At 36.4% G+C, this 24,118-nt stretch overlaps 1 protein-coding gene across 1 annotated transcript in view; it reads right to left on the reverse strand.

Moving 5' to 3' along the window:
- The window catches only part of FTO (FTO alpha-ketoglutarate dependent dioxygenase), a 368,578-nt gene that overhangs the window by 213,179 nt on the left and 131,281 nt on the right, over positions 1-24,118 (reverse strand). Inside the window, exon 4 of the mRNA XM_063112160.1 lies at positions 23,759-23,902. Within this exon, the coding sequence (XP_062968230.1) occupies positions 23,759-23,902 (144 nt within the window). The remainder of the gene's footprint in view (positions 1-23,758; positions 23,903-24,118) is intronic.

Below are 24,118 nucleotides of genomic sequence, written 5' to 3' on the forward strand. Positions count from 1 at the left end.
GTAAGATATATACATATCTTTCTTTTCTGTTTATATATACTTATCTTTCATTTTATATATATACTAAATAAAGCTTTTAAAGATTAAATATGTAGTTACCTGAAATAAAAATCCCATTGAATGGGATTAACAGCAATTTAGACACTGAAGAAGAAAAGATCAGTGAGCAAGAACACACAGAACTACCCAAAATAAAGTGACCAGAGAAAAAAGACTACAAAAATATGAAAGAACATGAATGACCTATGGGACAATATTAAGCAGTTCAACATAAATGTAATTTGAGTCCCAGGGGAGGGAGAATGACAAAATATAATTATATATTTGTAGGAACAGGGCTGATAATTTTCCAAATTACATAAAAACAATAAACCCAGAAATCTAATAGTCCAATGAACTCTAAGCAAAGAAAAACAATAAATAAACAGATAGATAGATAGATAGATAGATAAATAAATAAGACCAAACTAATGTACATCATAATCAAATATCTGAAAATCAGTGATTAAGACAAAATCTTAAAAGCAGGCAGACAAAGAGACATATTAAATACAGAGGGACAAAGACTAGAACAAGAGCAAACTTCTCATTGGAAGCCATACAGTTGAGACAACAACCAGGTGACATATTTAAAATACTCAAAGAAAAAAACTGTCAATCTAGAATTCTATACCCAGTGAAAATACTTTTCCAAAATGAAAGCGAAATAAAAATTTTCCAGAAAAAAATGAAAGAATTTATATTCAGTAGACTTACACTGTAAGAATTGTTAAGAAATTCTTAAGGCAAAAGAAAAATAATATCAGAAGGAATTTGGATCTGTCCAAAGGAATGAAAAGTGTCATAAACAATATCATTAAAATATAAATGGTTGATTAAAGCCAAAATAATAACAATGTATTATGAGGTTTACAACATATGTAGAAGTAAAATGCATGAAAACAACACCAGGAAAAGGAGAGAAAAAATAGAATTATGCTACTTTAAGATACTGACACTACAGAAAAGGTGGTATAACATTCTAAGATATATTGTAATAAGTTAAAAATGTACATTGTAAACCCAAGAGCAATGTTTCTCAATCACACCTAATTTTATCAACCCTCACCCCCCCATCCCAGCCCCAGGGACAGATAAACTAGAAACAGAGAATCACAACTCACCAGAGTAGAAACAAACCAACAGAAACATCTGTGGGAACTAGTAACAGGGTAGAAAAACTTGAACTGTAATTCAGTTTAGGTTTAACAAATTAACAAATTAATTAACAAATTACTAGAGATTCAATGTGGACAAGATGGAGAGTTATAAAATTCAGGGGGACTAAGTCATAGGGGGTCCCCAAACTTCTGTGAGTCTTATCTCCAGAAGTTCTACCAGATTCTCACAGTGAGGATCTGAGAAAAATCTCCTCTTGTTTCCAGTAGGAGAAGGGGGAAAGTAGCTATTGAAGAAAAAGAGAAGACAAGCCAAAGACTGGGAGAAAATATTTGCAAAAGAGATATCTGATAAAAAACTATTATTCAAAATATTCAAAAAACTCTTAAAACTTGACAATAAAAAAAGAAAGAAAAAAAACCTGATTAAAAACCAGGTAAAAGACCTGAACAGACACCTCACCAAAAAAGATACACAGTTGGCAAATAAGCACACAAAAAGATGTTCAACTCATATGTCATTAGGGAACTGCAAATTAAAACAGCAATGAGAATTCCACTCTACACCATCTAGAATGGCCAAAATCCAAACCCTGACAATATCAAATGCTGGTGAGGATGTGAAACAACAGAAACACCTATTTGCTACTGGTGAGAATGCAAAATAGTACAGCCACCTTGGAAGACAGTTGGGCAGTTTATTACAAAACTAAACATACTTTTACTATATCATCTAGCAATCATGGTCACTGGTATTTACCCAAAGGAGTTGAAAACATGTCCACGCAAAAACCTACACATGAATGTATATAACAGCTTTATCCATAACTGCCAAAATTTAGAAGCAACCAAGATGTCCTTCCGTAGATGAATGGATAGACAGCGGTACATCCAAACAATGGAATATTATTCAGTGCTAAAAAGAAATGAACTATCAAGTCATAAAAAGACATGGAAGTACCTTAATTGCATATTGATAAGTAAAATAAGCCAATGTGAAAAGACTACATACTGTATGATTCCAGCTACGTGACATTCTGGAAAAGACAAAACTACAGACAGTATCAAATTCAAGGGTTGCCAGGCGGTAGGGGGAGAGAAGGATGAACAGGCAGAGCACAGAGGATTTTTAGGGTAGTGAAAATATTCTTTCTGTATGACACTGTAACGGTAGATATACGTCATTATACATTTTTCGAAACCCATAGAATATACAACACCAAGAGGGAATTGTAATATACACTATAGACTATGGATGATAATGCCATGTTTCTGTAGGTTCATCCACTGGAACAAATGTACCACTCTGGTGCGCGATGTTGATAGTGGGGTAGGCTGTGCATGCATGTATGGGGCAGAGGTATATAGGAACTCTCTGTACTTTTTGCTCAGCTTTGCTGTGAACCTAAAACTGTTCTTTAAAAAAAAAAGCAACCCTCTATTTAAAAAATAAACTGGTATACATCAACTGAAAAGTGTTCAAAAAACTCTTTTGACTGTCTAGGTCACCATCTCGAGACCAATAATACAAACAGATATATAAGTATATAGCGTTATTCCCTCAGGGTGTACTCACAGCAAAAAAAAAAAAAAAAGAACTCTATGTATGTTACTTAACTGAATAACAGGATGACCACCTACTAAGCACCAAGCACTATTCTAGGCACAATGAACAAAACAAAGTCCCTGCTCTCATGGAGGTTACATTATGAAGGGGAAGATATACAATAAACAAACGAACAAAGAAGTTCAGTTGTGAAATGCTATGGAGAAAATAAAGCAAGATTATTTAATAAGTTTACGAATTAGTGGGGGTACAAGGGAATAGTGCAATACTTTTGTAAAGCTCCTTGACCACACCAGTTGTCCGGCTCTTTTACCTTCCCGTAATCCTGCACCGACTGAGCCAATTGTCGAGCTAGGGCTGCGTCTGGAGCTCACAGACCCCTCAAGCCCGTTCACAGACTGGGGTCGCAAACCCTTCACATGCCAGGCTGGGTCCCCAGACCCCTCACATGCCAGGCTGGGTCCCCAGACCCCTCACACGCCAGGCTGGGTCACCAGACCCCTTACACGCAGGTCTATGAGCTAGGTAACCGGCAAACAGGTCCTTGGAAGCCATAGGTTGGAGAGCATGACTGCACGGAGCAGCTTCCGCCCAAGGCAAATGCCAGCAAAGCCACGGCGCCACGCATGGGCACCAACTCCACCCACACATACACACAATTTGTTTACTGAGCCACCCCCAACCGGCCCTGAGGCCAGGAGAGCCTGATTCCATTACTTTATTTTCCCAAGAACTTTATACACACTTCATTGTTGACATTTAAGCTGAGATCTGAATAATGACGCAGAAATGCCAAGATCTGGGGTGAGAAAATTTCAGGAAGAGGAAATAGGTAGGGCCAAGGCACTAAAGTGGGAATAAGCCTGTTGTATTTGAGGAAAAAGAAAGGCTAGGGTGATTGTAGTATGGTGAGCAAGCAAGGAGAGCAAGGTTCAAGGGGAAGTTGGACAGATTATGGAGGTCTCTGTTGGTCATGGAGATACTCTGGGAAGCTCTTAGAAAATTTTAAGCAGGGAAATAGTCTGATCTAACTTTGAATAGACCATTCTAGCAGCTTTATAGGAAAGAGAGAGGACTTAAGGGAAATAAGAGTTTAAGCAGGAAGACTAGTGAGGAAGCTGTTGCAATAGGTCATACAGGAGTTGACAGTGACTTGGGCTATAGTGACAGGAGGGAAGCTGATAAGCAGTGATCGGATTCAGAATGTTTTAGGAAAAGACAACAGGGCCTGCTAATGGACTGAATAAGTGAAGTCAGGGTGTAGGGCAGAATCAAGAGCAACTCTTGGGATTTTCACAGGAAAACCTGATTGAAGGTAAAGTCACAAAACATTAGGACACTGTATAGACAATATTACAAAATGCAGTAAGAGGTGAGGATGAAAACATTAGTGATACATCTGGAGTTTAAAATGCAAATATAAATACAATGATATAGAGGATCAAAGCAGATCCAACCTCTGCAGACCTGGGCTCAGAAGTGTGGCTTTAAGGCCTAATGAAGAAGACCAAATGACCAATTCTCTCTTTCAATTTGTAGTCTCTGAGGCCTCTGGCTAAGGACACTCCTGAGCATTCCTGGTTGATCGTGACTATTTTGTCTAAAAGGGATTTCGGAGACAAGCAGAGCAATAAAGAGTGGGGGTTAAAGGGGGTTCCCCAGGCCAGATTTCCATAAATGGCTGGAACAATTTCTAGGAAACACGTAAATGCCAGTCTCATCTACCCGAATAAAAGCCTTATTACTCCTATGCTATCAAGACTAGGATTCATAGAAATCATTAGGGGGAAAAAATCATCTTAATGAACATATTTGTTTAGTGTTTTTGTTCCACTGAGGAGCAATTAATCCGATGTAGGCCAACTGGCAAACACAACATTAGAAGTAATACTTCGGGGCTTGCCCCTTTATTAAAATCCTTGGCAACTCTCTAATCAAACAACTCTTTTGAAACTGCTTCCAACTGTCTCTAATCCTTTATGACTTTTAAAAAGAACCCCATAATTCTCATTTAAGAGCTTCTAATTTATCTAAAACTATATTAAAAGTGGCTCAAGCTTCACAGATAGTACATCTCAAAAAAATACTAAAGACATTCCCAGGTTTAAAAGACTGCTACTAATAATTTTTAGAAAGTAAACAATAAAGAATGTCTATTTGCCAGAGCTAGTGCAGAATACAGTTAAAAATTGACTGACTCTATATCCAACTGGAATCAGAGTTTGTAGATTATTCAACAAAACATAAATAGAAAATAAGCTCTCCCTCTTTGCTGGCTAAACGCTGCATTCCCTGGCAGTGGGTTAAGAGAGCTATGAGTATTCATTGTAGCATGAAATCTCCTCTCATACATAAAAGACCACAGTGCAAAGGCATAATTTACGCAAGGGTGACCAATTCATGCCCGGGACTTTCCTGGTCTTAACACTGAAAGTCCCGCATCCCGCAATCCCCTCCCCCAAGAACAAATTGGAACATGTGATCATCCTAAATTTGTCCCAGCCCTTACTTGCTTAGTTTTGTTGTCCAGTGTGTCACCAGGGTTATTTCAACTAAATTTCTTAAAGTAACAATCAGGAGCTTGGCTAAAAGAACTCTTGAGGTAAATAAGCCCAATACTGAAATCCAATCTCCCCAGCTTCACACAATCACTGAAGCTTTTCATTCTTACTCACCTGTCCATTCTCATCTCTCAATCTTAATATTTATGACCTTATTTTTCCTAGACATGGGACATCCATGACTGAGAACATTTTCAGAGTTTAACAGCCAATGAAAGGAGGAGGGGAAGCTTCCTGGCAAGATGTCAATATGAACACAGACACCTACCTGCCCCATGCCTAGATTCCCAATGAGACGATGAATGAAAGATAAAAAATAGATCGAAACCTCTTTCAGCACTAAATATTAGTGCTGAAATTTCAGCACTAAATATTAGGGAAAGGTGCTCAATATGCTGGAAGTACAAGGAACTGTGCTGGAGATAGCATAGGGGAGATAGTATAGGGCACAGAAGGCTGGCACATGACTGTCTCTCTGAAAGAGCAGCATGCCTGATAAATATATCAATCATATAATGAGAAAAATGCTCACCCTCTAACTCAGGAAATGAAGAGTAGGAGGAAAGAGAAGCTATGGGAAACCCAGAGGGCAGGACTCTTACCTCTGCAGGGCAGCATTATACGCACACAACCTGTGGCAGGCATGGACCCCAGGATGTGTTGCTCTTACAATCCGCCACTCTGCGAGAAGCAGGCATTGCTGAGGCGAGGAACTGGAGCAAGCAGCTATAGCAGGGGTGGGCCAAACCCAACCATGGTTTGCTCACGCTGCAAGCACCCATACAACATAAAGACAAAACCAAATTATTAAGCACACTCCAATTTTCTGGTCATGAAAGGATACATTTTCTTCCTTCTTCCTTCAAGTGAAGGAAAGGATTTGGCCACGAATCCATACTAATCTCTCACACAACCAATCTCAACTACTTGCCTGTAAGCCACTGGACCTCTTTTTATAAGGCCTGTAAGCCTCTTTCTGCAAGAATAAACAGACAAGGAGAAATCACCAGATCTGTGCAAAAACACTACAGTTCAAAGGAATGGAGCCATTTTGAAACTGTCTCTTCTGAAAAAGGTTTAGTCAAAGGAAAAAATTTTTAAAAATTCTTAGTTTTTCAAACAGACACTTGATTCAAAAAGGCACTGCATTTGTGAAAACGGGGCAAGCAGACATGCAGATAGAGGAACAGCCTGAGATCCAGAAAGACTGCTTGGAGTTGATTTTCTTTTTAATAGTTTTGCTTCATTTAAAATGATGATAAATGGAGTCAACGGCACAATGTCTGCTGCAGAAAAATCAAATTACTGAACTGGATGATTGAACTCAAGAAGTTCTCCAAAAACTTAGAGGGAAAATGAAAAATTAAGTGACCAAAAAGATAAAACTTGAGGTACAGATTCTGGAGGACAAAATACATACAACAGGAATCTCAAAATGAAAGCAAAATACAGGGAAATATAAGAATAATCAAAGATATAATAGAAGAATAATTTCCAAAGTTGTGAAAAGGCCTGAGTCTGTACTACGAAATGGTTGAACAAGTACATAAACATATTCTGTTAAAATATTAAATATAAAACACTATAAATGTCCAAAGAGAAAATACAGATTACTAAAATGGAAGCAAAATGAAGATGGCCTTACGCATCTCCCTAACATCAAACATAAGAGATCATGGGAACAATATCTGTAAAGTTTTAAGGGGAGAAGTTTGTTACCCAAGAATCCTATAGCCATTCAAGGAGCTATGAAGATATAAAAGTATAGAAAGTAACTCTCCCATAATGCAAGGACTCAGAGAATATGCCACCACCCTTCCCCTGCCATTAGTCTTCATAAAAATTGTCAGAAATCATACTTTAGCTGACCAAGAGAGCAATCCAAATAAATAAAATCCCAGTAAGCATAAAAGCACTTAAATAATTTCAAATACAGTTATTTAACTTAATGCAAGTATTAAAAATAACACTTGCATTAAAAGTAAAGATGTTTCATCTAGAAAATATATTTAAAAATCTAAGTAAAAAATCCAAAATGATATATCATTAAATACTTGGAAAATGGGCAGAAAGATAGGATAAAGTAAATGTTAAGAAAAACACCAACACCTCAGCAGAAAAATGGGCAAAAATAATCAACCAATGAAAAACAGAAAGAAGTATACAAATGGCCAACAAAACTGAAAAATGTTCAACCTCATGAATAAATAAGAAATGAAAGTTAAAACAGCAGCTTGTTATTTTTACTCATCAAATCAGGAAAACATTTTTAAATCGTAATGCCCAGCATTGTCTAGGGTGAGATAAAGTAAGCTGGTAGAAGTAACTGACGACCACATCTCATGCACTGCCGGCGGGAATGTAAATTGAAAACAATCATTCTGAATAACAGTCTGATGACAGAATACATACAGTTTTTAAATGTCCACACTCTCATTTCTCACCAAGGCATTCCACTTCTAGTAATTGTTCCTATAGAAATAAAGGTATATATGTACAAGGATGTTCACCATAGCAATATATATGGTATCTAAAAACTGGAAATGAATTGAAAAATCAAGTATAGAGGATTAGTTATTTTGTCATTTGTTTTAAAATTTTTTTGAACTTTATTGAGGTATAATAGACAAACAAAAATTGTATGTATTTACAATGTACGATGTGATGTATCATGAAAAAATTCCCACAATAAAGTTAATTAACATATTGATCGCCTCACAGTTACCTTTCTTTATTTTTGTGGTGAGAACATTTAAGATATACTCTTAGTTGATTTCATGTATATAATGCAATATCATTAAAGTACACTCACCATGCTGTACATTAGATCTTCAGAACTCCTTCATCCTGTATAACTAAAACTCTGTACCCTTTAACCACATCTTCCCATTTCTCCCACCCTTCCGCCCCTGGAAGCTATCACTCTACTCTGTACTTCTATGAGTACGACTTTTTTAGATTCCACATGTAAGTGAGGTCATGCAGTATCTCTGTCTTTCTGTGCCTGGCTGATTTCACTTAGCATAACGTCCTCCAGTTTCCTCCAAGTTGTCACAAATGACAGGATTTCTTTCCTTTTTAAGGCTGAGTAATATTCCACGTGTATATATACCACATTTTCTTTATCTGTTGACAAGGCACTTAGGCTGTTTCCATATCTTAGCTGTTGTGAATAATGCTGCAATGAATGTGAGACTACTGAGATCTCACTGAGATATTGATTTCATTTCCTTTGGATATATACCCAAAAGTGTAATTGCTGGATCATTTGGAAGTTCTTAACTTTTTCAAGAACCTCCATAATGTTTTCCGTAATGGCTATACCAATTTACACTCCCACCAACAGTGTACAAGAAGGGTTCCCTTTTAACCACATCCTCTCCAACACTTATCTACTGTCTTTTTTATAACAGCCATTCTAACAGGTGGGAGGTAATATCTCATTGTGGTTTTTATTTGCAATTCACTGATTAGTGATGTTAAGCACCTTTTCATACATCTGTTGGCCATTCGTATGTCTTCTTTTGAAAAATGTCTGTTCAGGTCTTTTGCCTATTTTTAAATTGGGTTGTTATCTTGCTATTGAGTTGTTTGAGCTCCTTATATATATATAAATTTGAAATGAGCCCCTTATCTGATGTATAATTTACAAATATTTTCTCCCATTCCATAGGTTGTCTCTTCACTCTGTTGATGTTTGTTGTGCAGATGCTTTATAGTCTGATGCAATCCCATTTGTCTATTTTTGCTTTTGTAGCCTGTGCTTTTGGGGTCAAATCCAAAAAATCATTGCCCAGACCAACATCAAGCAGCTTTTCCCTTATGTTTTATGATTTCATTTCTTAAGTGTGAGTCTTAATTCATTTTGAATTTATTTTTACATATGGTGTGAGGTAAGGGTCCAATTTCATTCTTCTGCATGTGAATATCCAGTTTTCTCAACATCATTTGTTATTAAAGAAACTGTCTTTTCCCCGTTGTGTGTTCTTGGCACATTTATCAATTTGTCAAAGATCTATAGACCACATATGTGTGGATTTATTTCTGGGTTCTCTTCTCCATTCCCTTGATCAATATGTTTGTTTCTATGCCATTACCAGGCTACTTTAATTACTATAGCTTTGCAGTATATTTTGAGATAGTGTGACACCTCCAACTTTGTAATGCTTGCTCAAGGTTGCTTTGGCAATTCAGCTTCTTTTGTGCTTCAATATGAATTTTAGGGTCATTTTTTCTATTTCTATGAAAAAATGCCATTACAATTTTGATAGGGTTTCATTGACTCTGTAGATAGCTTTAGGTAGTATGGACATTTTGGTAATATTGATTCTTTCAATTCATGAACACAAGAAATCTTTCCGTTTATTTTTCTCATCTTCAATTTCTTTTATTATTGTTTTATGGTTTTCAGTATATAGGTCTTTCACCTCCTTGCTTAAATTTATTCTTAAGTAATTTCCTTGTGATGCTATTGTAAATGGGATTGTTTTCTTCATTTCTTTCTTGGAGAGTCTGTTGTTATTGTGTAGAAATACTACTGATTTTTTAATGTGTTGTATCCTGCAACTAAACTAAATTATTAATTCTAAAAAATTTTGGTGGAGTCTTTAGTGCTTTCTATATATAACATCATGTCATCTGCAAACAGATACAGTTTTACTTCTATCTTTCCAATTTAGATGCCTCTGATTTCTTTATCTTTGGTTTCTTTACTGCTCTAGCTAGGACTTCCAGTACTATATTGAATAGAAGTGGTTAGAGTGGGCATCCTTGTTTTGTTCCTGATCATAGAGTACAATGTTGTCTGTGGATTTCTCACATTTGGTCTTTATTATATTGAAGTATACTCCTTCTATATCTACTTTGTTGAGAGTTTTTATCATGTAGGGTGCTGAACTTTGTCAAATGGTTTTTCTGAATCTATTGCAATGATCATATGATTTTTATCTTTCATTCTCTTAATGTGATGTACAACATTTATTAATTTGTGTATGTTGAACCATCCTTGCACCCCAGGGGTAAGTCCCAATAGATGATGGTATATAGTAATCCTTTTCCAATACTATTGCATACAGTTTGCCAGTATTCAGTTGAGTTTTGTATCTATGTTCATCAGGGATACTGGGCCTATAATTTTCTGTCCTTGTAGTGTCCTTCTCTGCTTTGGTATCAGGGTAATGGTGGCCTCAAAAAATGAGTTTGAAAGTGTTCCTTCATCTTCAATTTTTTGGAGATTTTGAAAAGGGATGGCAAAAATTCTTTGTAAAATGTTTGGTAGTAAAGGCAGTGAAGCCATAAGATCCTGGGCTTTTCTTTGTTAGGAAGTTTTGATTACTGATTCAATATCATTACTCATTATCAGTTTGTTCACATTTTCTATTTTATTATGATTCAGTCTTGTAGGTTGGATATTTCTAGGAATTCATCCATTTATTCTAGGTTATCTAATTTGTTAATATATAATTGTTTGCAGCAGCCGCAGGATCCCTATTCCTGTGGTGTAAGTTGTAATGTCTTTGCTTTCATTTATAATTTTATTTATTTGACTCTTCTCTTTTTTTCTTATTCTAGCTAAAGTTTTGTCAGTTTTGTTTATCTTTTCAAAATACCAAACCTTAGTTTCACTCACCTTTTCTTTTGTTTTTCTAATCTCTATTTCACTTATTTCTGCTCTGAAATTTATTATTTCCTTCCTTCTGCTAACTTTGGGCCTAGTTTGTTCTACCTTTTCTAGTTCCTTGAGGTATACAGATAGGTTAAGATCTTTCTTTTTTCTTAATGTAGGCATTAGTCACTATAAATGTCCTTCTGAGAAATACTTTTGCTGCACTCTGTAAGTTTGCTATGTGGTGTTTTCATTTTCATTTGTCTCAAAGTATTTTTTGGTTTTGATTTCTTTTTTGACAAATTCGTTGTTCAGAGGGAGTTTTTAATTTCCACATCTTTGTAAATTTTCAGAATTTCCTTCTATTATTCATTTTCAGTTTTCTATCACTGTGGTCAAAAAAGATAATTGATATGATTTCAATCTTCTGAAATGTGTTAATACTTGTTTTGTGGCCTAACATATGCTCTATCCTGGAGATTGTTCCATACATACTTAAAAAGAATGTATACTCTTGTGCTGTTGGATGAAATGTTCTGTAAATGTCTGTTAGGTCTATTTGTTCTATAGTGTTATTCAAGTCTGTTTCCTTATTGATTTTCTGTCTGGATGATCTATCCATTATTGAAAGTGGGGTACTGAAGTCCCCTACTATTATTATAATGGCATCTATTTCTCCCTACAATTCTGTTCATATTTGCTTCATATACTTAGGTGCTCCAGTGTTGGGCAAATTTATATTTACAATTGTTACATCCTCTTGATGAATTAACCTCTTTATTGTTATGTAATAATCTTCGTATCTTGTGACAATTTTAGACTTCAGGTCTGTCTTATCTAACTATAGCTATCCCTACTCTCTTTTGGTTACCACTTGCATATTATAGCTTTTTCCATCCGCCCATTTTTAGCTTATGTGTGTCACAATTCACATGTCTTACATACTGTGATATTAACAAATTATTATAGCTATAATTATTTTTAATACTTTGTCTTTTAACTTCTATATGAGCTAAAAGTAATTTATGCAACAAAATTACAGTATTAGAGCATTCAGAATTTGAGTATATTCATACCTTTACAGTGAGTTTTATACTTTCATATCTTTTCATGTTGTCAGTTAGTGTTCTTTCATTTCAACTTTAAGAACTCCCTTTAACAATTCTTGTAGGCAGGTCTAGTGGTGATTAACTCACACAGCTTTTGTTTGTTTGGGAAAGTCTTTATATCGCCTTTATTTCCTCAGGACAGCCTTGCAGACAGAGTGTTCCTGGTTGGCAGCTTTTTTCTTTCAGCACTTTTTTCATCCACTTTCTTCTGGCCTGCAAGGTTTCTGCTAAGAAATCCACTGATAGTCTTATGAAGGTCCCCTTATATGTGATGATTTGCTTTCCTCTTGCTGCTTTCAAAATCCTCACCTTGTCTTTGACTTTAAAGAACTTGATTATAATGTTGTCTTTGTGAATATACCCTTATTGTTAATCTATTTGGGGTTCTTTGGTCTTTTTAAATCTGAATGTTCATTTCCCACTCCAAATTTAGGAAGAAATGTTTTGTCAATGTTTGTCTAATGTAAAGTTTCTGCTCCTTTTTCTCTCTCTGCTCCTTTCAGAAACCCATTCTGAATATATTAGTTTGCTTGGTGATATCCCCAAAATCCTATAGCCTTTCTTCACTCTTTCTCATTCTTTTGTTGTTGTTGTTGTTCCTTTGAATGGGTAATTTCAAATGACCTGCCTTTGAGTTCACTGATTCTTTCTTCTACTTGACTGAGTCTGTCATTGAAGCTTTCTATGAAATATTTCAGTTCAGTCATTGTGTCCTTCAGCTCTAAAATTCCTGTTTGGTTCTTTTTTATGATTTCTATCTCTTTGTTGAACTTCTCAATTTCTTCATATATTGCTTCCCTGATTTAGTTTAGTTGTTCTGTGTGATCTTTTGTAGCTCACTGAGCTTTAAGATGATTATTTTAAATTCATAGATTTCCATTTCTTTAGGTCAGTTACTGGTGTTTTATTTTGTTCCTTTGGTGCAATCATGTTTCCCTGATTATTCATGGTCCTTGTGGCCTTGTGTTGGTGTCTGCATACCTGAAGCAGAAATCTCTTCCAGTCATTACAGAGTAGGCTCAGCAGGGAAATCTTTTCACCAATCAGCCCATCAAGAGATTATGCATGGGCCATCAGGTCAGATCCATAGTCTGGCTTGCTACTGGATTCCTTGAGTGGGTTGGTCTAGAGTTTGGGTCACCTGGCAGGCAAGCCTCACATCTCGGTCCATGAGGATGGGCCTAGAACCTGGCTCCACCGGGGTGGACCTGGCAACTAGGTCCACAAGGTGGGTATAGTGCTGGGGTGGTCCTGAATCCTGAGTCCACAGGGGTACGCCTTGGTCCTGGGTTCATGGGAGGTGGCCTGGAGCCTGGGTCCACAGGGGCAGACATGGACACCAGGTCTGCTGGAGCATGCCTGGACACTGTATCCACTGAAGACTGAGGCCATAGGGGTTGGCCTGACACTGGGCTGACTTGGAGCCTGGGTCCACAGAGGCATGCCTGGATCCTGGGGCCTCAGGGGTTGGCCTTGAGTCTTGGTCCACAGAGGCCAGTCTGGAGCCTGTGTCAGTGTAGGCAGGCCTGATGCTACAGTGGATCTGGAGCTTGGGTCTGTGGGTCCTACCTGAAGCTTTGGTTTGCAGAGGACAGCATGGCACCAGGGTTCATTAGAGTAGGCTGGTTTCCGGGTCCAAAATGAAGTCAGGTACTCACCTCACTCTTCTTCTCCCATGTGGAGGGTATCCCTCTTGGTGCTGTGCCTCCCAGGCTTGAGAAGGAGTGACATGGGTCATATGAAACTGTTCTTCATATCTTCTTCAACTGTCTTTTCTTATTTCTGTGTTCCCCCCGGGTGTTGTAATCTCTCACTTGGATTCTTTAGCTCTTATGAAGGTATTTTCATGTGTGGATAGGTGTTCAAATTGATGTTTCTGTGAGAGGACAAGCACTGGAAACATGTATTCCACAACCTTGCTTGAAAGTAGAGAATTAATTTTTAAACCAGTTTTTCAAAATTATATTTTCAAGGAATATATAATGATAAGAAAAAATGCTCAGGATACAAAAGTATTGGGGGAAAAAACAGGATACGAAACTTTATAAAAATATGGCATTAGCTTTCTAAAAATAAATAAATAAACATGTTACCAAGTATAAAATGAAATGCTAAAAGGAATTAGACCAAATAGTTATAAATAATATTATCTCTTCTTCACATTTTCCTATTGTTTATAAATTCCCTACAATGAGCACGTATCATATTTCATCAATTCTAAGGTACATATTTTTTTTTCACATTTAACATCTCTAAAATTAGAATGCATCTTAAAACGGATGGCTTCTTTTAGTCTTCTATTATTACATTTGTACTCAGCAATAAAAAAATAAAACAGTAAGTATCATTACATTTTAAAGATACTGATGGAAATATTCGATGTAGAGATTCATAGAAAAGAGGTACTCATTCACCAAATAAACAGGATGACACTCAGCCATCGGTGAAGGCAGTAAGAGCTCTGGTTAGGTTTGTAAATCTTTCCCCAAATATAATTTCCCATAGAAATAAAAACTCTTTTATAAAAGCAAATACAGAAGTAAAGATGACCTCAACATACACAGCTTCCCTTCTCTCTCTCCCCCTTTTTTAAAAATTATCTTTTGTGGAATGCTTAGTTTGCTGCAGAGTTTTAAAGAAAATAGATTCTTGAGGTCAATAATTCATTTTTGCTTTCTAAATATGCGAAAAGATCCTTAACCCCACTTTGTCAAGGGCTACCTTCCACTTTTACTCTTCCAGGTTGCAACTCTACCCGAGAGGGTGGAGGGCATGGGGGGTTGGGGAAATGGAAAGTTGAGAAGGGACAGACGTTGGGTTGACGGAAAAGCTTAGTGAAGTAGTTTTCTTCTTTTCCCCCTTTGTACATGCAGAGCCATCATTTCTGCCTGCTGCTCCAGTAAACTGTGGGAAAAAGAACGTCCCAAATAAACTTAATGAATAAATCAGAAGCAGCCACTTAAACCTCTAATTTCTGTTTCTTCATATACCTTCTCACCTCCCTATTGACTCATTTCTACCTCACACCCAGTTTTCCATTAGCAATTGAGAAGGATGGCTATTGTTATTGGCTAATTCCTAGGGAGGGAAAAAGGATGCTCTCTCCAAATTTGTGGAAGGTTTCTTTATGTGCACGGCTTTAAGTGCTGTGTGTAATACAAGAATATACAGAATACAGTACTGTCTCTCAAAAAATTTAGCTTTAGTCAGTAAGATAAGACTTCTATACCAATAGCTGTAGTCCCAAGGGGAAAAAGAGTCATGACATCTGCATTAATTGGTTGGTACCCCATGCCACTGTGGGTACTAAATTTTTTTACATCACCCTTGAATAAGTGGGTTATACATATACCTAGATGAGGGGGAAAACATGACAAGGTGAAGAGAACAGTGTGAACAAAGATAAGGAAAAAGGTTTGTACCTCAAGCAATTTTAGGACAGACTACAAAGTTGCTATAATAAATTGACCAAGTACTATAATTTTTATATATATATATATATATATATTTTTTTTTTTTTTTTTTTTTTTTTGTCTTTTTCGTCACCGGCACTCAGCCAGTGAGTGCACCAGCCATTCCTATATAGGATCCGAACCCGAGGCGGGAGCGTCGCCGCGCTCCCAGCGCCGCACTCTCCCAAGTGCGCCACGGGCTCGGCCCTATAATTTATATTTTTAAAAAATATTTAAGATGTTTACTGGGCCTAGAAGACAAAGTCTAATGAGTCTTCCAGCATGGGGTAATAGTCTTGCCTTGAAATCTCCTGCAGGCACTGACTGAATCAGTATGTCAAACTCATTCTTGGTCTAGTCCTGAGTTCAAACCTTCAGTAAGGATCAACTGGGAAAAAAAATGGCTTCTTTCATAGTCACTTTTCCACTGTCTTTACAGAGTGGCAAATAATATACACAGGATATACAATTTAAATAAAGGCCTGAAAAATTTTTTCCTATGCTCATGCTTTTAGGAATAACATTACTTAGAGAAAGAGCCAACGAGGGCATATAATGACTGCTAGCCAATGGGAAAAATTCCACCCACCCAACCCAGATACAGAACTACCCCAATGCAGTGACTCTGATTGAATGAAACATGAGAGAAAAAAATGCTCTCACAATTCACAGTAACACATCCATCCTCAGCTTAAAAGAAACCAAGACATTACTTTTACCCTCGCTGATTTTCCTATAAAAGATTTAGAAGAGAGGGTACAGATTGATCCAGATACTGCATCAATTTGGAAAATTCTGTGACGCCACATGGTTATTTAGACTACATATAAGGAAATAAAGCATGTATAAATAAATAGGCTATAAGCGAAGATTCTAAATTCTGTCTCTGGAGATCTGTAAGCACTAGGTGAATGGCCATCTGTTTGGGGAGGAACTTAAAACCTTTCCCAGTCAGGACCTTTCAAGGACAGAATAAATATTTCCTTTTGCCTATATGGTTAAGTCATACTGCCATGAAATGAAAGAAAAGCCAATCCTTGGTTCATTCATTCACTCATTAATTCAACAATTACTTTTCCAGCACCTCCCATGTTTAAACTACTGTATTAGATGCTGTGGAGAATACAAAGCTAAAACAGTCATTGCCCTTTGAAATCTAAACTATAATAGACAGAATTTTTATAAAATTTATAGAAGACAGAGTTTTTAGAAAACTCCAAGAACAGAAACACAACAGATCCGAGTAAAAATAGAATTGGCAAAGGAGTTTAACGAGAAGAAATCCCAGTATGATAACTGTGCTAGATGGGGTTTAAAAATGTCAGTATCTATCAAAACTTTAAACAAGTCATATGACAAAACATCTGGTGACATAGAGGTATCACTATAGCATGCTTCTTCTGTCCATTAAGAATAAGGAAAGGCAATTATAAATTCCAGGGAAAAAGAGAAAGCTGTACAAGAAAGTCATAATTCAAATACAAAGCAAGCTAAAATGTGGCATGATTCTGAGACTTTAATGAAGTATAAAACTTTGACCTGACATTTGTAACATTCCCCATTGACTGACACAGGTTTAGTGATTACAATGGATTACATCTTCTATTTATGAATCCAGTCACTCTACCTGGTTCTGTAATAAATAATACATACATAAGCATTGTTATATACTGGCTTTAAAATTTCAGGGTCAACGTATAAAGTGTGCTAGCTTTATCAAAATTACAGATCTGTGTGTAAAGTTATAAACCTCAACAATGTCAAGGTAATGATATAGCTGAAAGAGAACATTAACTACCCATCTTATACACTAAAAGTCAAGAGAAAGTATCCAAAAATTGATTCTTAAGATAAGCAATTATTTTTAAAAAACTAAAACTAAAAGTAAATATTAATTAGCAAAACTTAGCAAGAGTGAAAGGTAATGTAATAGTTAATCACACTTTTCTTAATGGAGAAACAACTAACAGTACTAAAAGTTGTTAGATGAAGAAAAAGTATAAGCATATGTTGAAGTGTTATAGAGGTAAACAAAAACCAAAATGCAAATATAGTGAAAAGTAGGTTGCCTCTTAGAAATGAAACTTGGAGATCGATGGGAGGAAGTTTTTCACTTTCTATTTTAGATTTTCCTCAACTGTTTAAATTTTTATTTCTTAGTACATGTATGATTTTTCTAACAACAATAATAATATAAATGAGGTACTGACATGAAAAATTTGGGGGACATATTATTTAGTAAAAAAAGAAGAAAAGCAAGTACTACAGTAATGTGCATAATAAAGTCCCGTTTATATATTTTTTAAAAACACAACAGCAACATGTATAAAAATATATTAATATAATTATATTTAAGCTAAAGCATATAAAAGGATCAGATGGGAGAGCAAGGTAAAAGAGAACTACATTTTATTCTGTGTAGTTCCATATTGTTTGAATGAGAAGACATGTGTATTCATCTATTACTTGTTATTTATCTTCTCTTACATTTTTAAAGAAAAAGGATACCATGACTATAGAATTGGTAGGGACACCATGGGTCAGTAGAAAAAAGAACAGCTTTGGTCTTAGAAAAACTTGGATTCAAACACAAGCTTCACTAGGTATGTCACCCTGAACAATGTATTATATCTCTGTAAGCTTCATTTTCTTCTTTTAAAAGAGCTTTATTGAGACCTAATTCACATACCATTCAATTCATTCATTTAAAGTATATAATTCAATGTGTTTTACTATGTTCACAAGGTTGTGTAGCCATCTCTGCAAACTAATTATAGAGCATTTTCATACCCTTAAAAGAAACCCTATATCCATCAGCAGTCAAATCCCATCAATTTTCTTCTCTGGAAAAAAAGTGAGTGTCAGAGTGAGAGGACTACTACCTGATAGTCTTGTAATGAGGAGTAAATAAAACACATCAAAGCTTCCAGCACAGTGCCTAGCCCTCAGTAGGTACTCATCACATGTATTTCAAGTAAAGTTCAACACACAGATGATACAGAAATGAGCAGAAATGAGCAAAAAACCCAGATGTGTAAGAAAGAATGTGTAAGAAAGACATAAAGCCTTTCAAGTGCCCAAGAACACACTCAGATCCCCAACCTCAGAGCAGAGTCCAGAAGTCATGGCTCCCTCCCCAATTCTAATTTTAAAAAAAAAAAAAAAAATCAGGTATCAAGTCAAAAAGCACAAGTTTGAAAATGTCAGCATTTGGGGGCATATTTTAGAGTGAAAGTTTCTGGAGGAGAGATATCTTCTCACCCCTACAAAAATGTGAAATGCAAGAAGCAAATACTGCAGTTGCTAAGAAGATAAGAACACAATAAGTTCACTTTGGACAAGCAGTTGAAACTATACTGTCATGTTTCTACTTCTCAAAGTGAAAATAAGCATGACAGGTGCTCATTTGGCTGTTCAAGCACTTTCCACTTAAATGGCAATTCCTCAAGCTTACCGACTGCAGCCTGAAGTTATAATTTATTACTGTTTCTGTATTATTCCCTTGCCTCGGCAAAAAGCAGAACATAGCACCTACATTTCAAGACCCATGAGAGGTAATAAAGCATAATTATTTCAAATTTATGATTAAGCCATAAATTATATGTCCTTTTTACTTGAGTTGGTCAGAGGTTGGGAGAGGAAGGGAATGGGGTCAGAGGAAGAAATAACAAAAGCCTTTCCTTTGAACAAAATATCTAAATCAGGGCAGGACTGAGGGACACCTGGAGAATTTATAAAGATAACACAGTCTCCAGTTTAATCCCACATGAACCCCCAATTAAGAGACTTTAAACTCCTAAAGGCCTTTGTTCCTCCTGCTGACATGGCTACAGAGTCTAACTAGAGTGCCCATGTTGACTTGAAAAACAGAAGCATGGCATATTTTCAGGTTATATCATATCAAATGTTCAGTGTTCTGGGTCTTGCTTCATCTAAGTCATAGGTATTTCAAGGAAGGTGAAATAATCTATAAAAAAAACTGCTGACCAGGCTTTGTAAGTAAAGGCAGCTTCAACCAAAGTAATAGTTATCGCAGAGCTCTGATTCAGCAATGGCCAGATGTGAACTCTTCTCGCCCTCGAGAATCAACTGGTGACATTTCCCTTTCCTGTAGTTCCTTGATGTGGCTACGGAAACACACATGTGGAATAGCTAGGTACAAAGCTGGAAAGCTCAGGGCATGAAGCAGAATAAGAACACAACATTCAGCGCTCTTTTATCACCCACTCAGCTCATTGGTTGTTCAATATGCATAAGCCAGGTCCCATTCTTCATAATGAGTCCCCACGTTCAGATCGTAGCTTACACAGCACTTTCCCATATATGTTCTTATTGTCCTCACAGTAACCCTGCGAAGGAAGTATCGTTATGCACCTATTTTACAGTGCAGGCAGAGACTCAGAGAGGTGGTAGAGACCATGCAGTGAGTCTGGGACCTAGTCACCCAATCCCACGGCCTTGTCATTTCTCTACCCACCACTATCGGTGAGGTAAAGCAAAACCAAAAAACAAATGCTATGCATTTCAATATATATCGCTTTTTTCTTTTTTTGAAGTGGACTTTTTACTTGGCAATTGAAGCTTTGAGACGGCTGTTTGTTATAGTAACAAGACATTTAAAACTGAGATTTAGTTGGGTTTAAGGAAACAAAAGTAAAGAGACCAGAGAGAACACAGTCATGAACAGTGACACGTAAAAAATAATAGTAATAAATTAAAGGGAGGAAAAATGGGGTTTGCCCCAAATGTTTCCCTACTACTCACCTTTGTCCTGAAACATCCCACTTCCACACCCAGCTCCTGCTTACTGAACATAATTTGGTTGATGTCCCTTGAACTGTATAATCTGTTCCACAAAAAACCCACAGTTTGTCTCCAAGCCATTTTAAGCTGCTAACTCCCTAGTAACATTCAGTCTATGGAAAACATCTGTGGCAAAGTAAATCATCCTACTCTGAGAAAGACCAGAGTGTATTTTTTTTTTTCCTCTAAGTGTGTTTTGAAGTCCTGGTTGGAAAATTAGTGAAAATTGTAAATCTGTTTGCAAATCTGGTCATGTCTAACTCTGAGATTAGGGCACAGATTCCAATTTAAAAGTAAAACCATGACAACTTCAGTTAAGCATGTCCTCAGGCACTGCCAGCAGGGCCTTCATTCACTTCCACGGGCAGTGGATTTATTACAGGCACCCGACACGTTCCCCATCAGACACCCCTGGAGTATTTACTTGAGACAGCAGGGTTCAGTCTGCACTTCCTCTGCAGACCAATATATTATTATAAATTGAGCTAAACTGTTTCCTTTTCGTAAGTGCTATGAAGTTCAGATTTCAGATATCAGCATGGAGCTGAGGTCCCTCCATGGAGTTCCTTGCACCATTTGGATTTAAAAGTAAAGAGAAAAGGCAGCATTTGACCACAGTTACTTTTACTTTTGCTTGTTTTTCTGTTTTGTTTTGTTTTTTAGAGAAGAGATGGGGAAGATTCATTTTAGAAATCAAATGTAACATCTTAGTAAGAAAATACACTCTAAATGCCAACTTTGTGGTAGAGTTCAGTAAGATACCAACTATTTCACCTATACCTGAAGGCAGGAGTTGGAAAATCAGGAGTAGACTTTATATCTTGAATATCAGCTCTTATAAAATAACAACACTAATTTCCTCTGTTTATCACATACAATAGCTAAAGGGACCCAATGTATATTTAAAAGTGCATATTCATTATAACATATGTCAAATGGATAATTTATATATAATATTTTCATTATTAATCCATTTCTTAAACACTGAGAAAACCATAACTTTAAAAAGAAATGGAAAAGAAAGAAACAAACAGAACATGGTCATCTTTTTTTTCCCTTCCTGAACAATTTAGTCCTAAAGCCATTAGGTGAGGCAGACACATCATGCTGTGGCAGAGAGAAGGGGGCACAGAAGCCCAGAGCAGGGGTCAGTGCTTGAGTGCGATGAGGAGGGCATCCATATCGGGGGCAGCAGGGTGGGCTGACATGGAGTATCACATCTAAAATGACAAGATCCAATCCATACTTCTTATTAGCTGTGTTACCATGGCTAAGTAACCACATTAATCTAACTCTGATTTCCTCTTTTGCAATACAGCTAATATTTGCTTCTCATAGTCATTGAGAAGATTAAAAGAATGCTTGACTTGTCATTAGTCCTTAATAAATGTGGTTATCATTCATATTACTACTATCATTCCAGATAGAGAGAGAGAGAGAGAGAGAGAGAGAGAGAGAGAAAGACTGAAAAAGAATATATTAAATCAGGCATACGCCTAATTTTTCTTTTCTTTTTTTTGTTTGATACTTTTCAGAGTTTCTTTCTCTGCAGTGAGTACTCACTGCTTTTTAATGAGAACACATAAGATTCTAGTAAATACGTGGAATACAGCTGAACTTTTACAATGTATATTTACTACTTTTATGTACAGAAAAAAACTAATAAAGCTATTTAAAAGGGCACTCTTCCAGCTCACATTTCTTTTAAAGATGCAAATTGCTAATAAAAACTCCTGAACAAAGTATCCAAAGGAAAGTGACTTATTGGCTAAGTTAACACCCATTTAGACTCAGGTCAAATATCCATATTTGGGTGGTACATAAAAAAAAAATTATACACTTGATGGAGCAGAGATTTCCAAATAGAAACTTAGTTCCTGAGGTCAGGCAGGAGAGAGAAAGGAGAAGAGTTGACCTTAGCCCTAAAAACATTTTCACATAAGAGATTACATTGTATTGGGACCAAGTTGAAATGGTCCCATTTTGAGTGGGAACAGCACTGCATGTGAAGCCTGCAACCCATTCTGGTCCCTGTTCTGCCTCAGACGGAGTGATTTTGGGCAAATTACTTAACAATCTCTGCCATCTCCTTCACAAGGTTCTTTGGAGACTGAATGAGATTGCTTATGTGAAACTGATTTGTAAATTGTAAAGCAACATGCAAATAAAAGGCAAGAGGTTAAGGGCTTACTCAGATCACTGTTCAACAAATGCAGGAATCACCCCATGAGAAGAATTTCAGAGGTAAAGGGACACAGCATTAAATATCACTGAATCACACGGTGAGAAAAAGTCCCTACGCAGTGATCTTCCCATCCTCCTTCCGACATTAAGGAGAAAGTCTCAGATTGGTACAATTATACAGTTAACACCTCTCTAACAGTTACTAATCTCTGTTTTTAACAAAGACAGAAGGGGACTCAGATTCTGGATCTCCAGCAAACCACAGTAGCAGGCACTTAATACTTTTTAGTTTTTCTATATTTGTATTTACAAAATCCTTCTAATTATGCCAAGAGATACATGTTTTCCATTTAAGACAGTGATATAAAATCTTCTTTTAAAATGAATTCATTTCAAAGAAAGAAAAAAAAAATGAACTTATTTAGAGAGAAATAGTACATAAATAAAGGATTCTGAGAAGGCCAGGACCAAGATTTACCCATCTCCAATATCTCCCCCAGAACCTTACACAGTGCCTGTAACATAGTGGAGTCTCTATGACAGGCCAATGTCTACGAATATCCAACTAACTGGGAATTAATTCTTATCATAAATACCGGGCTTGAGCCTTGGTTCTTCCTGGCTCTAAAACCAACATATGAGTTGATTTCCCCCACGCCCATGGGAGTGAGATAAACCCTGAATAATCAGGAGCTAGAGTCAAGGAGAAAATAAACCAAAACCCAAAGAAGCTTGTGAGTAAAAAAGGACACTGTTTGCACACTGTGCATCAGAAAATAAGCAGCAAGTCCAAAAAAACAACACAAAAAACTTAAGAGTAAAGAAGCAAAAAAACAAAGCACCATAAACTCCATAGCTTTAGTTAGCCTAACCACAGCTGAAATATTGCTTCCCAAAGAACTAAATGACAAGGAGAGAGAAGAGCCCTATTGTCAGGTCAGCTGTTCATGAGAAGAAACAAAATTCAAAACTAGAAAAACTCTCTCACTGCTAAAAACTTAAACAGACAGAACAGTATTTTAGCAAGTTACACTGTTGATTTAGATGATTTAGTAGCTCTGATGAAGAATCCTGAAAATTGTTTAGTACATTTGGGGAACTCCATAAACAATGAGAATGAAAAGAGAAGCAACTTTTAAAAATTTGGCAATATCGCAAAAAAAACCCCAAAAAACTAATTACGTGTTCTTATACAGAAGTTTCGTGATTCATATAAAATACTCAAAAAATTTATTTCTAAAGACATATTCAAAATATGTACCCAATAATCTAAACTTAGACACTAGAGCAACAATATAATCTTGATTCTCCTAACATTACCAAGCATAAAATAGCAGTCTCCTTGGTGAAGGGGTATTGCCAAGCCAGGTGTCTCTATGTCCCACGAGATCTTAAAACCAACATGCCAAGTGTCAGGATCTCTGCCCTCGAGATGGGAATCATCGTCACTTTCTTCTTCGGGGCCTGTCAAAAAAGAAGAAAGTGATCAGAAAGGAAACGTTTAACCTAAACTTCTTGGTTTTACTATAGTTATCTTATAAATAATTGATATTTTAATAAAATATGAATGTTAGTGAAGCATATCCTCCTTTTGGCAGATTTTCTAAAAAGACATTCTAGAATATTTTTAACATGTCATTTATTTTTTCATCAAGAAACTTTAAATAGGAGAACACTTCG

This window comes from Cynocephalus volans, chromosome 10, assembly GCF_027409185.1.
Source record: "Cynocephalus volans isolate mCynVol1 chromosome 10, mCynVol1.pri, whole genome shotgun sequence".
NCBI lineage: Eukaryota > Metazoa > Chordata > Mammalia > Dermoptera > Cynocephalidae > Cynocephalus > Cynocephalus volans.